Source organism: Chelonoidis abingdonii, chromosome 5 (assembly GCF_003597395.2).
Source record: "Chelonoidis abingdonii isolate Lonesome George chromosome 5, CheloAbing_2.0, whole genome shotgun sequence".
In the NCBI taxonomy this organism is placed as follows: Eukaryota; Metazoa; Chordata; order Testudines; family Testudinidae; genus Chelonoidis; species Chelonoidis abingdonii.
This window is the reverse complement of record NC_133773.1, coordinates 101,193,509-101,208,595: the sequence shown is the minus strand read 5'-3', so window position 1 is coordinate 101,208,595 and position 15,087 is coordinate 101,193,509. Positions and strand designations below refer to the sequence as shown.

General features: G+C 38.7%; 2 protein-coding genes across 3 annotated transcripts in view; one reads left to right on the top strand and one right to left on the bottom strand.

Annotated features, from left to right (window-relative positions):
* The window catches only part of RFC1 (replication factor C subunit 1), a 71,244-nt gene that overhangs the window by 1,985 nt on the left and 54,172 nt on the right, over positions 1-15,087 (bottom strand). For both annotated transcript variants that reach the window (XM_032790725.2, XM_075066534.1), the window contains exons 10-23: positions 14,064-14,171; positions 13,103-13,282; positions 11,306-11,410; positions 9,550-9,946; positions 8,443-8,552; positions 6,781-6,895; positions 6,129-6,217; positions 5,603-5,740; positions 5,037-5,132; positions 4,782-4,880; positions 3,949-4,103; positions 3,703-3,820; positions 1,216-1,361; positions 180-393 (exon numbers count right to left, since the gene is read on the bottom strand). In XM_032790725.2, the coding sequence (XP_032646616.1) occupies positions 180-393; positions 1,216-1,361; positions 3,703-3,820; positions 3,949-4,103; positions 4,782-4,880; positions 5,037-5,132; positions 5,603-5,740; positions 6,129-6,217; positions 6,781-6,895; positions 8,443-8,552; positions 9,550-9,946; positions 11,306-11,410; positions 13,103-13,282; positions 14,064-14,171 (2,070 nt within the window). The remainder of the gene's footprint in view (positions 1-179; positions 394-1,215; positions 1,362-3,702; positions 3,821-3,948; positions 4,104-4,781; positions 4,881-5,036; positions 5,133-5,602; positions 5,741-6,128; positions 6,218-6,780; positions 6,896-8,442; positions 8,553-9,549; positions 9,947-11,305; positions 11,411-13,102; positions 13,283-14,063; positions 14,172-15,087) is intronic.
* The window catches only part of WDR19 (WD repeat domain 19), a 126,144-nt gene that overhangs the window by 110,402 nt on the left and 655 nt on the right, over positions 1-15,087 (top strand). The window lies entirely within an intron of this gene.

Sequence of the window (15,087 nt, the reverse complement as noted above, 5' to 3'; positions counted from 1 at the left end):
TAGATCAGCTTTCAAAATTGTAACTCTGGGCGCAGAAATGGTAACCTGCTTCAGCCATCCATCTCCTGTCCCAATGCCACAGCACAGTGGATGCTATTCTATGTTTTATTCATAAGGCCAAAGAATTACCATACATTTATAGGAAGAGGTAATAGCAGAACGTAAGTAGTGAATTTTACCTTGGGGTCCAGTTTAGAAAAGGGACTAGGTTTGCCTCCCCAGCTGGATATTTCCATAATATTTTCAACATCTTCTCTCATCAAGCAATAGGAGTCCATGAATGTTACAGCATCCTGTACACCTTCTGTTCCTAAGCATGTCAAGGGTCTAACAAGTGCATCCCGCAAGTATGACAAATACTCCATGTTTACGGCTCTCTTGCCGGAGTGGGTTCTTGCCAAATGAAGAGAGATTGCATTAAACAGGATTTCCTTGAGGCTCATTCCTAAAGGTCAGCTCCCAGTGCAAATCAAAATAAACCCTCATGAATAGGCTCTCACCATGTTAAGAATCAGCAGTGGCTAGGAACACCAAAATGCAGGCTGCATTTCTGCATGGAGCTACCAGTGCTGAATAATTACAGATGTCCTTGCTGCAAGATATCCAGACTGGGGCCCTGGACAGACAGTATCATTTACAGTGGACTAGCTAGCAAGGGGCATCCCACAGCAAAATTAAGTGGGAAATTAGGTCAAACCACAGTTTAAATAAAATTATATTCTCAAACTATTTTAATGGCCGATTATACAAAAATTGCTTTAGTCTGCCTATTGACCACCTTAGTGGTGAGCCAGTTACTGGAAGCCTATGACTAAGCTCTTGGAATGTGACCATTGCCAACCAATGCACATATATCTGTGTCCTTACCCTCTCTCTAATGGACCTTTTAAAATTAATATTAAAAAGGAAGAACCTATAGAAAATAGGGGCTTTTCTGCTTTCCACACATTTTGCTCTGACCCTCCCAAGACCAGTGTTACCTTCCCTCCCCAACCCCATTCAGTCCTGTCCCTAATCCATTTGCTCTCCTTTCTCCTTGGTGTCCTCTCTCCTGTTAGGAGACATTAGTCTCTCATTTCTCTCCTCACCTGCTGGTCTCCTCCTAACTGCAGCCAGAGCTAATGATCTAAAAGAGCTGAGTTACATTAACTACCAGTAGGAACAAATATCCGAAAACGGTGTACACTGGGAAGCACAGAGGGAGCTCTGCATTACCTGAGACTCATGTGCATTGCCAGTTCTTGAAGAATCCGGTCATGTTTGCCTGTGGATGAAAATTTCCCCAGCCAGCCTGGAAAGTTAGGAAACTGTGACATGTAACCTCTCATTAGCTCCCCAGGGAGAACACTCGAATAAATGGCCTGAAAGGTGAAGTACACATGAAATTCAATTCAGAAGTAAATGTTTAACACTGGCACCAGGATTTCCTGAAGTGACACAAAAATATCAATAGTGGTGTGTTGTAGAAGTTAAAGATAGAGAAGACCTATACAAATATAGGGTATGTCTACACTGCAATGAGAGACCGATAACTGGCCCAAGTCAGCTGACTTGGGCTCAGACTGGAGCCCAGGCTCTGAGAGGAAAGCATTTCAGAGCCCAGGCTTCAGCCCAAGCCAGAGTTCCTAAACTGCAACTTCTAGCCATGCATCCCAAGCTCACTGACCTGGGCTCTGAGAATCAGTGCCAGGTTCTTTTTAGCACAGTCCAGACGTACCCACAGGGCATCTGGGAGGCTGCGGAATAATCTCCAGTGGAAAGTGAAGGAGGCCATATAACAAATTCTAATGCCAGAAGGGACCAGCGTGGTCATCAATTGTGACCTCCTGCATAATACAGGCCAAAAAACTTCCCCAAAATAATTCCTGTTCGAACTAGAGCAGATCTTTTAGAAAAATAATCTGTTTAAAAAGTGCCAGTTTTGGAGAATCCCTGGATACAGGCAGAGTTAGACTGGGCAAGCAATAGAAAATGTAAAGAAAAGGGGGAGACAATCCTACAATGGTAATGGGATGGATTATTAAGTCTCTCTCATTTTTAACTTCTAAAATGCACCATATCCAAAAGACAAATCCCAGATCTTTTCTTATTCTAAACATTATCATGGCCAGCATCCTGTCAATATTAAATCTACATGACTAGTTTAATCCCTGTTTGGTGGCATGTTTCTAGAAGTAAGTGCAAAAAAGTTCAGTATCCCTTGCAAAGGAAATGCATATTTCCTAATATTTTAGCCATTTAAGAGCAACAGATATATCTGGTGTGCCAGCCATCAGCACAACTGATGGTGCACCACACCACCTCTGTCCCTCAGCCCAAGGGATATGAATCCCTCAGCAGAGGCATTATGGATTTCAAGGTGTTTTCAATCATATGGTTATAGCTGAAATACAGCTACTGCTACATGGCATAGAAAAAAGGTTCATACACGGGATATGGTGTCTCAGAATGGGATAAATTAAAAACCTAACAGACCAGGGCTGGAGCTGACGTCTTACTCCACCTAACTGTCATGGGCTTTGGTACACAGGCCGGCAGTTCTTGGTATTTCTGGCTCAGCTGCCTTCAGAGCATCTCCTGAAAGGAGTGCCCAGACGCATAAATGACCGTCTCTGTGGGCAAGTTAGGCACCATACAGGTACATCAGGCTCAGAAACAATAGCTAGGCACCATGCGCAGCTTTTAAACTCCTATTGGGGTTTCAGTCTGGGCACAGCCTCAGCACCAGATTGAGTCATTAAAGACTGCAAAACACTATTAAGATACAGAATACCCCAAAACCAAAAGCCACTATCCTAAAACTGAACTATTTAATGATTTTGGCTATTACGCCAGCCTAAACGTGATGACAAACAGAGGATCCCATCTGTTCTCTGTGGTGAAGGAACTGAAGTGGCTGACAGGAGTAAACTTGTTTATATATATAGCCTTGGCCACCAAACATTTAGCACCTTGAGGGGGCGCTCATGCATCCCCCAATGGACACAGCTTTCAAGAGGTTTCTGTGAACTTGACACCAGGGGTGTGACAGTGTTTCTCAAAGTTTGTGTGAAGGGGAGAGGGAGAGAAACGCCAGAGGACTGGCCAAGATGGCATGGACAGATCTCCATGTTGTTCTCCAGACTGTCAGCTTTAATTTTAAAACAAACAGTCTAACAATTATGGTTGCAAAGAAAACTTTCAAAATGCGACAGTGTAACCTGTCTGCCTGAGTTTTCAAAGAGCCTGCTCCAATACCTGTGAGATCTGAATTGTCTCATTCATTTCGATGAAAACTAACTCAGATGCCATTGATACTTTAAAACGTGAACGCTGTTTTTCCCCAAGAAAGAGAGTGTGATGGTGATGGCCGGGGGATTACAAGAACTAGCCAAGGAAGGCAGGGGACACACACGATGAAGACGACCTATCCATCTTAATTTTCTACAACATATGACAGGGGTTCAGGAAACATGCAATTTCCTGAAGACAGCCTCAAGCTTTCAGAAGTTTTGGAAATGCTGTATTAATACAGGAGATGCTTTTCACTCACATGAATATGGGCAATGTAGTTCAAATGGCAAAATCTACCATTTGAACTGAAGAACAATACAACCGTACAAACTATAAGTTATGTAATAAACCAGGCCAACAATTTCAAGGGAGCAGTCTGGTATCTGGGACATCCTTACGTTACGTATGAGAAATGAAAGAAGGGTGTACCTGCATAGGCAGAAGGTTCCAGTTTTGCTTACTGCGAATCTGTTTGTCGACTAGATCACCATCACATATACTGTCTGCCGCTCTGCTCAGTAGCATCAAGTGTTTTTTCATGTTACCTCTGGAAAAAAGTAGTTGCCCATATTACTGCAGGAACCTTCAAATATATTAAAAAGCAAAAACTCTTTCACACACACACTCCGCCCATACAACCCCTAGCTCCACCATTGGTGATATGGGACAACTCACCGAGCAGCAACAGGTTTCACATGTACATAATTTTCTTGGACAAAAAGAGGTGCTAGAGAGTAATCATGGAAGAATAGGTCAGATTTGTCTATAAGAGTCATGTGAGAAGTTTCTTCTCCAGCAGTAAAAACTTTCCTGACGACATCAAAGGGACCCTAAAATAAAGGCATTTTAAAAAGCTGATCACACATGTGCTGCATTTTCTATGAATAGTAGATGAGGACAGGAAGTAACTATAGTGACGGCCCATAGCTATATCTGGAGTCTAATGTAAAACTCTACTATAACTACTTCTGTCCAAAGATCTTGAAGTGCTTTACAGACATTAAGATTGAGCTTCAACACCTCTACGAGTAGGTTGAGGTAAATAATTTTATGACTATTTGTGAGGATGAACAATTGTCAAGGGTAGGAAGGAGTGAGCTACATAATCTTTAACCTTCAAGGAGCTGCCAAGTTAGTCCTTTAAAAAAAAAAAATCCGCTATAAAAAGCTGTATTGCCTGGCCTACTTCATCTAAAATATTTTAATCTTGCACAGGGAAATTAGATCTGCACAGTGAGACAGATCCATAATAGACTTCAAGGAGCATTCTGCTCTCATCTGTTCTGGGAAAAACTCTACTTCTTTTTTTTTTTTTTTTGGTTAGTTTTACTCTTCAGTTATGGTGACAAAATTTTAGCAAATAAGTGGGTCTGGTGCATACTCATAACATTTAAGTAGCTGACTACCTCTGTATATTTTGACTGCTAGTATTTTATTTCTATTGTTGAATTTCTGGTTACTAGGAACAAATCCATTAGCAGCTGATTCAAGATGTACACTCTTCTTACCAATTTGATATCCTTTTTGGCTTTGCGGGCATCAGCTTTTGCCTCATCGTAGGTCAGTGATTTACTTTTTGTACACCACATACTAAGATTATGTAAAACCTGGGAACAAACAAAACAGACAGCTTATGTATAGCTCAGGACAAAGACACAGGAAGAAAATCTGCTATCTATGCAAAAGCAGCAATCTAGCGGTCATGTGCTACAATGCAAGCATGAACTACAGGCTACCGAGACTGCTACTGGTGTATAACTGACCTGCCTAATGTCCTGATTTGCTGCCAGAATTATCTCATTCATAGCTGGAGCAGGTATCTTTAACCCTTCTTTAAATGCAATAGACATCATGGCACCCTGTAATAAGCAAAATATTTGAAAGAGAAAAATATCTTGAGTATTTTTGTACATATAATGTAGTTAAAATAGAATAAAAATGATGGGCTAAATATGCACATTTACAATGAAGAATGTTACAATGATTTCATTTCAATTTATAAGGTATGATTTATTTACATTCTTAAAGTCCTCTTTCAAGTATGCATATCTGTTACCTTTACTTAGCTCTTTTGAAAAATAAGGCCACTTTCTTAGATGCTTAATTATGCATCCACTTTTGAAAAAGCGAGCAATTGCCAGCAACATTCCCCCTCCACCCTGCAACTACTGAAGTTACTCCATGCAACCTAGTTTTTGACCTTAGGTGCTGGTGCAGGTTTCTGTTTCTACCAGTGGCTGGAAAAGTAAAAAAAAATAGATCCTGGTAGAGAATTGGCTGCATTCCATGCAATGCTACTCAGTGAACAACCTAATGTCACTATTCCTACCTTAATCTGTTCTAGCCGAGGTCTCTGAAAGCGAAGATCAAAACAGTAATGGACCAGGGAACGAATCTTGGGATGGTTCCGATCATTACACATACAGATGATAGGAATCTTTGTGGTTTTGATCAGACCAATTAACTCCTACAATTTAAACACATGTACAGTGTAAATGTTAAAGGTCTTCATATATCAGACATAGCAAAAACTATTAGAATTTGTTAGCTTAAAGCAGTTTATGAGTCAATACTTGGGTCAAATCGTCAGCTAGTGTAAATCAGCATAGCTCTATTGACTATAATGGAGTTACATTATGGGATCTGGTCCTTCTTTTCCTAACTCTTTCATTTACCACTCTATTGAAAAAGAAATTTATTTCTATTGTGTCTCAAACCATGCAGTTCAAGCAGGTTTTTTCAGTACTTTAAATACTCAGCTCTGTGATGAGATTTTTATTATCTAGATTAACTACTTTGCCCATATCAATGTTATACATTTTACTAGTGACAGCAACAAACTGTAGGTGTTTCACCTGTATTCCTCCTCTGTCTTCGTTCCCTGCCATTCCATCCACTTCATCCATGATCAATACATGTTTCATGCTAACTGAATGGGATGTTCCTAAAAAATGAATAAGGACAAGTGAAGTTGCACTGAAATACTTGTTTCCCAGGTTATAGAGGTGCTGCTCTTTACACAACTCTCTACAGTTAAATCTATATTAATGAAATGTTAATTTAATCTCCCGTTCTGCCAGTCGCACATACAGTACACTCAAAATACATGTTCACACTGTAGTGCTGACTGATTCTCTTCTCATGTCTACAATATCCAGTCCTATGCAGCAGAAGAGCAACTATACAGTTCTTTAGCGGTTTGTGTAACTTCCACAACATACCGTAATTAAAAATATCAACCTAAAGTATTATTTAGGATTCTTCCCAGGCCCATTGTTTTGACTTGCTTTCATCTTAATACATGAAACTTGCTCTCTAAAATATGGGATTGATCCTACCACCAACTGAGCACACTCAGCTCCCAGTGGATGTCATGGAAGAAGGGTACTGTTAATTCACTTCAGTAGGAGTTGAGGTGCTCAGCACTGCACATAATTGTGACCTATCCGGGGGGGGGGGGGGGGGGGGAGAAGAGGGCAACAAAGGAACATCTCACACACCACATACCAGAACAGAAGTCTTTCATGCTGGTGTTATTTAGGGATTCGGCAACCACGTCCTTCAAACTGTTCTTATTGCGAGCATCACTAGCATTCAGTTCCACATAGCTGTACCCCAGTTCCTAGTCCCAATACGAACCACGCAGAACAAAGAGAATACATCAGGGGGAAAAAAAAAAAAACCACTCATAAGCAAAGATGGGAAGACCATACATTATAAACTAAAACAATGTACAGCTTTGTATTTCGATTCCCTTTTGTATTTTCCCTCCTTTCCTCTTGCATCCTAAATATTTTTTGGATGAATCACCGTAAACAGAGACATGCTATATTGCCCCACAGCAGAACAAAATTCACTACTGATTCAGTAATTCATATCTAAAATTCCGTAAATTTGGAGGTGACTCTGTCTTCTTCTAATTTTACAAAACTGGCAGGTCACAGATTCAGCCGCAAAAGGCGACTGACGTGGCACATCAAGAACTCAGTTTAAATTAACAGAATATACAGTATATGTCTCAACTGAAGCAGAAGTCAGAGTTTTAGTTTGGGATTTTCAAAGGGGCCAAGAGTTCTGGGCCCAACTCCTGCTGGCTTTCAAAAGGATTTGGGTGCCAAACTCCCTTAGGCCCCTTTGTGAATGAAGTCTGGGATTTTCAATTAGTATTTCTGAAAGATTTACAGTAAGAAGCATTCAGTGTGAAAACCTCCATTATCTCCCACCACAAAACTAGACAGCTTAGGCTAGAGTTTCTTGATCTTTTCAGCTTATGACCCCTCATTGAAAGCCAAACATTGACCCCATTACATATACTATAAAAATAGTATATATTAAAAAATAAGTTATATAATAGGTCTAATTATTGATATATTCAATTAAAATATTTATAACTGTATATATCATTTATTAACAATAAGCTTCAATAATTATATTGATCTAATTGGATTTTTAAATGTAATAAGAATTTATATAATTTCGTTATTTCTTTGCTTTATGATTATAATAAAGTTCTCAACACCTTGCGACTCCTGACAGTCTTTCATGATATGCCGGGGGGTCATGACCCACCAATTGAGAAACACTGTTATTAAGAAAAAAAATTTAGAATAATTTTCTAATTTCAGCAAAAATTCAGTCCCAACTCTTCTCAGCTTTTGTCTTCAACAATTCACTTACAAAGTGTGGCACTAGGGCAGATGAAAAGAGGAATACAAAAATATATAATAAAAGCATGCAGTGATGGCTTCACTCTGCTCCCACTAACTTCAACTGGTAGATCTGCTATTAGGTTCAATAGGAACAGAGTTAAGCCAATGCTGAGAACTTCAAAAAATCCCATCCTCAACTGCTCAGCATACTGGAGCTTGCATTCCTTTTCATAAATAGACATGGGTGCACAATCACATCACTATCATCTATGTACTTCACCATACTCATTACAAGAGTGTCCTAACACCTATATTATCACGTAAGACCCCGACACTACAATCAGTTCCCCATGGGTGGATCTTCATGGGGACTCTGTAGGTGGACCCCTACACCCATGCAGAGTCACAGTGGGGGCCCATCTTAATGTATCCAATTGTAGGTGCAAGCAACATCAAGGCCCTCTATCCAATACTTGCATCTTCTCTTGCATCCCAAAAACATGAGTGAACAAGCACTCACCTCACAAACTAAAGCAGCTGTAGTCGTTTTACCAACTCCTGGTGGACCTGACAGCAAAGCTGCTTTAAAATTAGTACCATCATCTTTGCCTCCCGATTTACTGGGTTTTGCTACAAAAATAAAAGCAACTATTATCTAGATAATACAGGGATGGTAGATAGTTACGTATTCTAAAAATATACCTTAAAAATACCAGACCTTAAAACAAGCAAGCTCAATCTTTGGATATCAGAACAATGGACTACAAATCTATAGAATAGTCACAGAATGAATATTTGGAGAACTGTAATTCAAATAATCTTAGTTTAACAGAATATGCACTTGCACTCTTTGTTTTTAATAGTTTTAAATAATTAAATGCACCTGTGGCATTAAAATGTTTTAGCACTTTTAGTTGCTGTGAAACATTCATATAGGATACATTAAAAAAATGTGTTGCAGTGAAATTATATACAAACTTACTGTGCCCTTTTCATTTTATCTTATATATCCTCATGAAAGGGCATAAAAAATTAGTCCAGAATACCACACATTAAGTACCATAGATTGCAGTGACTAGCTTGCAGTGTCTTTTCTTTAAAATTCCAGATTATCCCTAAAGCAACTTGCTAGTCAGTGCCAGGACCTTGGGAATGCACTTCTTCGCCATGTGCACAACAGCCACCAGAGTATATTAGCCTTCAGGGCATGCTGCAAGGCCCACCTTTTCTCCCTGCTAGTGAGGAAATGGATGTTGGCTAGAGCCCCATGGTGGTGGGGGACTCTTAAGGACTGTGGGGGAAGGGAATTAATGTCTATTATATGTTTGTTGAGGTTTGGGCCTCTCTTATAGTTTGTAAATATCCAAACAAATAAAATACAAAACTGCAAACAGTACAATGTAAATCTGGTGATCTGAAAATGATTGTTTTACATCTTCAAAGGTAAAACAGACACTTGCTGAAAATATTGCTTCTATTCTGGGACTTAAACCTAATTCCAGACTTCTACAGTTGCTTGCACTCTATAAAAGAGCCTACATGAAGCTGAGCAGTGCAAACACCCGAAGTTCTACAAATTGAGAAACCTGGAAACAGCCGGAAAAAGAGATATTAATTGCATAGTCACCATGTTTGTCCTCAGAAGTATTCTTGTGCCAGTTTTGGAGCCATCGTAACAACTTATTGGCACAACTTTGATCCCCTTGCTGTCCAATTACTGTTTTAAGAGATGTGGGCTTATATTTATCAACCCACAGCAACCCCTCTGCTCTGCCTTTGCTTATCTCAGGAACACAACTCTCTTCAGCCTTTGAGGCCTGCTGCTTCTCCACAGCTTGCTGCTTGAAGTCCAGACCTTTCTGAGCTTCAGTAGTTTCTTTTTTTATAGATCTGAAGGTGCCTCCTTTTTCAAGAGTGGAGTTGCTTTTTTTAGGGTCAGTTTCTTTCTTAGCTGGGCTAATTTTTCTTTTTTCAGGCTCCGTTTTCTGTGGAGTCTTGTCCCTTTTTGACTTTGCTTTCTTTGCCTTAAAAGACAGAAGGGTGAAAGTATAAAGGGAAAATAAAACCATACAAGAACAGTAGCACACACCTAGAGAGCCTTCAGAAGGGTCACAACTTATATAACTAGAGCTAATCAGAATTTTCCCCACCCTCTTTTAAAATATTCAGCAAAAAAATTAAAACTTCAATTTGGAAATAACACTGCAGTGCCTCATGGGACTAGCAGTCAGGTCACTCTTATTATTCACCATGGTCTCCCTTATTGCTGAGCCATTACGGTGTATCATGGAGTCCCTGCTCATGGCACTTTGTGGGAGATGTAGTTTGAGGCTGGGGAATGCAGCCCGTGGAAGAGAAAGGGGCAACAAAGTACAACTCCTATGAGACACTATGGTGGCATTTCAAAATTTAAATTGGTTTTTGAACAGAAAGTCAAAATTGCCTGTGGAAAACAGAGCTAAATTTTTCATGGAAAGTATGGTTCAAAAGCCCAAATTTCCATCAAAAACCATTTTGGAGCTCTGTGACACCTCCAAAGAAACACACAGTTCCAAACTTAGTTAAGTATGAGGATGGCAAGCCCATGAGTGGATTACAACAGGAACACAAAATGTCTCAGCTTTAGATTGATATCAAATAAAAAAATAGATACAATCATTTCATTTCAGCTGCTAGTCACATGAGAAATAGTAAGACTGTCTACATTCAGTTTGGAAACCATGGTAGTACCTCTAGAAAACTTAATACTGTTTACCTAGTCATTGTAGACTGAGCTTAACCACACCGTAAAATAAATTTTATAGCATTCGTCCACATTAGTGTATTTAGATTAAGATTACTTAATGTTTGCACAGAGGAGTGACAATGTAACAGCACTACATAAATGCTAAATTTATCATATGCCATTTGCACTTAATTACCCTATATTTGCAATAGGATCTCAGATTTGAATTATGGCCTTGATATCGTACAGTATCAATCATCTTCAGTTAGATGGCAACACATGTAAAATAATTCTGTAGATTTTCTAGAGCTATTACATTTTAAAGGATAAACAATTAGTAAAATTTATTAAATTTATTAGATTTCCCCTGAATATATTCATTCCTCAGATAGGCAGCTGCACTAGAGGGAGTGTGAGGGTGCATTAAATAGGTTAAAAAAAATAAATCTGATAAAACCAAAGCAAAAGTGAATAAAAGGAAGTCTTTTCCACAATACAAAACTTGTATTTTCTTCCAAAGAGAAGTCAGAGTGATGGAAGCGTGTGACTACATAAAGTCCGTCAAACTGCCGACGGATGGACGGGCAGACACACACACACACACACCATATTAGCTGACAGTGCTTTAAGAAATAAATTAAGTTTATTTTGTACAAACCTCTGCTTCAGCTGCTATTTCATATTTGGACTTTTTGCCTGGCATAGTTCGAATCAGATCAAATAGGTCATCCTCATGAATAATTTTTGTCCCCAATGTTGATGCCTAGACCAGAAAGAATAATTAAGATTAGTTCAATTGCAGTTAAACTGCTTTACAGAAGTAATTATGTATGTAATTAAGTTTGGAAACACAAGCAATGTTAAAAAGCTGTATAATAGGTGTCTATTCACATTACAGTTATAATTTTAAAAACAGAATACCAAACATATAGCCTATAATTGACACAAATGAGACAGTAGGGAGAGAGTTTAGGGTATGTGTGGTTGTTTCTAGCAGTAATATAAACAACAAAAACATTGTATATTTCAGTAAGATATTTAAATGATTTATAGTCAGATTACAGAATGGTGACATTTGAAAAAAATTACCTGAAACTAATTTACATACCTGGAAGGTTTTTTTAATTTTAAGTTTTCATAGAAATTAACTTTTGAATATCCATTCCAAGTAGCAAAAAGACACTTCAGAGAACAATCAGATGGGGCTGATTAATTTACACCTTCAGATTCATTTCTCGTCTGACCACACACCTTCAATGTACATTAATCAGAACTATCCTAGACTCACATCTTACTGCTCATTGAATGTCTTCAGTACTGATTGTAAAGATACTTATTCATGTCTGAATCCTTTAATATTAATGCTGTGTTGTATGTACATTTGTTTTACATAATGTAACAGAAGCACCACTGTAATTTAGCACTGCTGTCAACTTTGGGCCTATTTCTGGTCTCACATATAGAAGAGTGCACTACATCAGATATACTGTCTGTACATATGTGAGTATGGCTGAGCCCTCAAAACTACTGTAAAAATTGACATTACTGGTAGAAAAATAAGGAAGTCGCTGTTACCTTTAAGTCATAACAGAGGCACAATCTATTAATAAACACCATTTTCTCTTTTCTAAAAGTTACTTAATATTTCATCCCCCCACCCCCACCCCGAATATGCATTTTTGGGAGAACTGTCTGGTTTTGGAAGGGAGATGTAATGATTTACATATGGGTACAATGTTTTGGAAGGGAGAGGAGTTATTTAAAGTTAAGCACCAATGTTGACACAAGAACAACTGGATATAAGCTCGCCATCAACAATTTTAGGCTTGAAATTAGAAAAAAAGGTTTCTAACCATCAGAGGAGTGAGGTTCTGAAACTGCATTCCAAGGGAAACAGTGGGGGCAAAAACCTAACTGGCCTCAAGACTGAGCTTGATAAGTTTATGGAGGGGATGGTATGATGAGACTGCCTACAATGGCATGTAGCTGATCTGCAACTGCTAGTAGCAAATATCCCCAATGGCCAATGATGGGACACTAGATGGGAAGGACTCTGAGTTACTTCTTTCCCAGGTGGTGTCTGGCTGTTGCCAAAATGCTCAGGATCCAACCGCTCACCATATTTGAGGTTGAGAAGAAATTTTTCCCTGGTCAGACTGACAGACACCCGGGGGTTTTCACCTTCCTCTGGGACATGGGGCACAGGTCACTTGCAGGTTTAAGCTATTGTAAATGATTAATTCTTTGTAACTTGAAGTCTTCAGATCATGATTTGAGGACTTCAGTAACTCAGCTAGAAGTTATAGGTTTATTAAAGGAGTAGATGGGTGAGGTTCTGTGGCCTGCAATGTGCAGGAGGTCAGACTAGATGATCCTGATGGTCCTTCTGACCTTAAAGTCTATGAGTGAATTAACATGTGCATTTCATTTTTGGATCATGCATAGTAGCACTTACCTTCTCGCATTTAGACTGGCCACAGTCACGCCCCATAATGAGATAGTTTGTCTTCTTGCTCACATTACCAGTCACTTTTCCTCCATAACGCTCAATTAAAGACTTGGCCTCATCTCGTTCAATAGACTCCAGGACTCCTGTAATTACGAACGTCAGGCCCTCCAAGCAGTTTTCAGCTCCCTAAGAATCAAAATTACAGTAAGCAGGATCCCTTGATGCACTTACAACAAAATGTCTCCCCATTACAAAAATGATTTCCTCAATACCTTGTAAAAGCAGCAAAGAGTCCTGTGGCACCTTATAGACTAACAGACGTATTGGAGCATGAGCTTCCGTGGGTGAGTACCCACTTCGTCAGAGATTTTGGTTTGTCAAATACTGTTTCATTAGCTGAGACTGTAAGCGGCCATAAACAATCAAATGCTTGGCGCTTTTAGCTAAAATTGAGTGGGTAAATTCAATTGCTATAGGCATCAACATCCTGTACTTCAAGCACTGCAAACCACTGACAATCACTTTCTTCGAACAGGGTAATCGTTTTCCACTATAAACATCAAAAATCAATATATAAATCAAATATTATACTAAGGGTTTCTAGTTGGTGACATTAAGGTTTCTTAATTTGTGCTGTTTATTTTTACACAAAAAAGGTATTGCTTTTATTTTGTAGGAACTTTTTTTCTTGGATCAAGAAAATTGGCTTGCTCCAAAATCCTGCGGTCCTGGAAATGAGCTCAACAACATGAGAAACTGTAGAACCCAACAACCTATTTTCACAAGCATTTTTCAACACCACAAAAACTGCAGTTTCTAGTGCATATTTTACAGATTAGAAATCTATTCTCAAAATATTTCTTAGCTGGGACTTGTCTTAGGTAATTTATATCTGGAGGCCCTTAATATACATCAATATTACACCCACAAAATGGTGTAATTCTTCTACAGCCAAACTGGGACTTACTTGTGGTATCTCTTTGGAACCTAGTGCTTTTGGACCCTCTCGATTAAGGAAGCTTCGATATGCCTGGTAGTTGACTCGTTTCTTTTCAGAGTCCTCAGGACTGATAGACTTTGAAAGAAGAAATTTACTATAAGCAAGGAAACAATCAAACTCAGGCTCTACTTTCTTTAAAGTTTCCAAATAGCTTTTTGCACATTAAAGGAGAAGCAAACCCTAGCACTTATTTTTAAATGCTGACATGTAACTAGCAGCAACATAGGTCTTTACAAAAGGAAACTAACTCTACAGTACTACAGCACCCCTCTTTAAATGTGTGAAAAGTAATTCACTGTTTATGTTAGGGCTTGTCGAGACATGGAGTTAATAGGGAATAACTATCCACTTAATCCTATCTTAATCCAGAATAATTTTCATGTGTAGACATACCCTAAATTGATACACATGACCAACATATTTTGCTATGCTTCAGATGAGTCAGCCTTTTATTCATAAAAAAAATAAAAGTTAAAAAAGACCTATGAGAGAATCCAGGCCTTTCTCCTCATAAATGCAATATTGTCTATTTCTCTGCACAAACACAGGGGATGATTTTGGTTAAGCATGTAAAACTTTAGAGACAGTATTTGCCATTTTCAGCTGCTGGGAGTGGGGAGGTGGGAAATGCTCTTCAGAATCATTTCTCAAATCAACATTTTACTATTGGTAATTTAAAATTAGCAGATGCTTCTCACATTTCAGTGTCTAGGATTAAAAACAAGAAAAGGTGGGAATTGTTGAAAAGCTGACTATGCAGTGCTTAAGTCTGCATTTATTATATATTTATTAACATGTAATCTAAATGAACTTGCTCCTGTGTCACCTAGTGCATCCCGTCATCGAGAATACAGCAAGAACAATCTTCATATCTGTATCATGTATAGCACCAAGCACATCATAAATAATAAAGTCTAGGTGTCTAGGAGATAAAGAAATTAACATTAGTTGTTTTCTGTTAACAATATATTTCCATACCAAAGATTCAAAA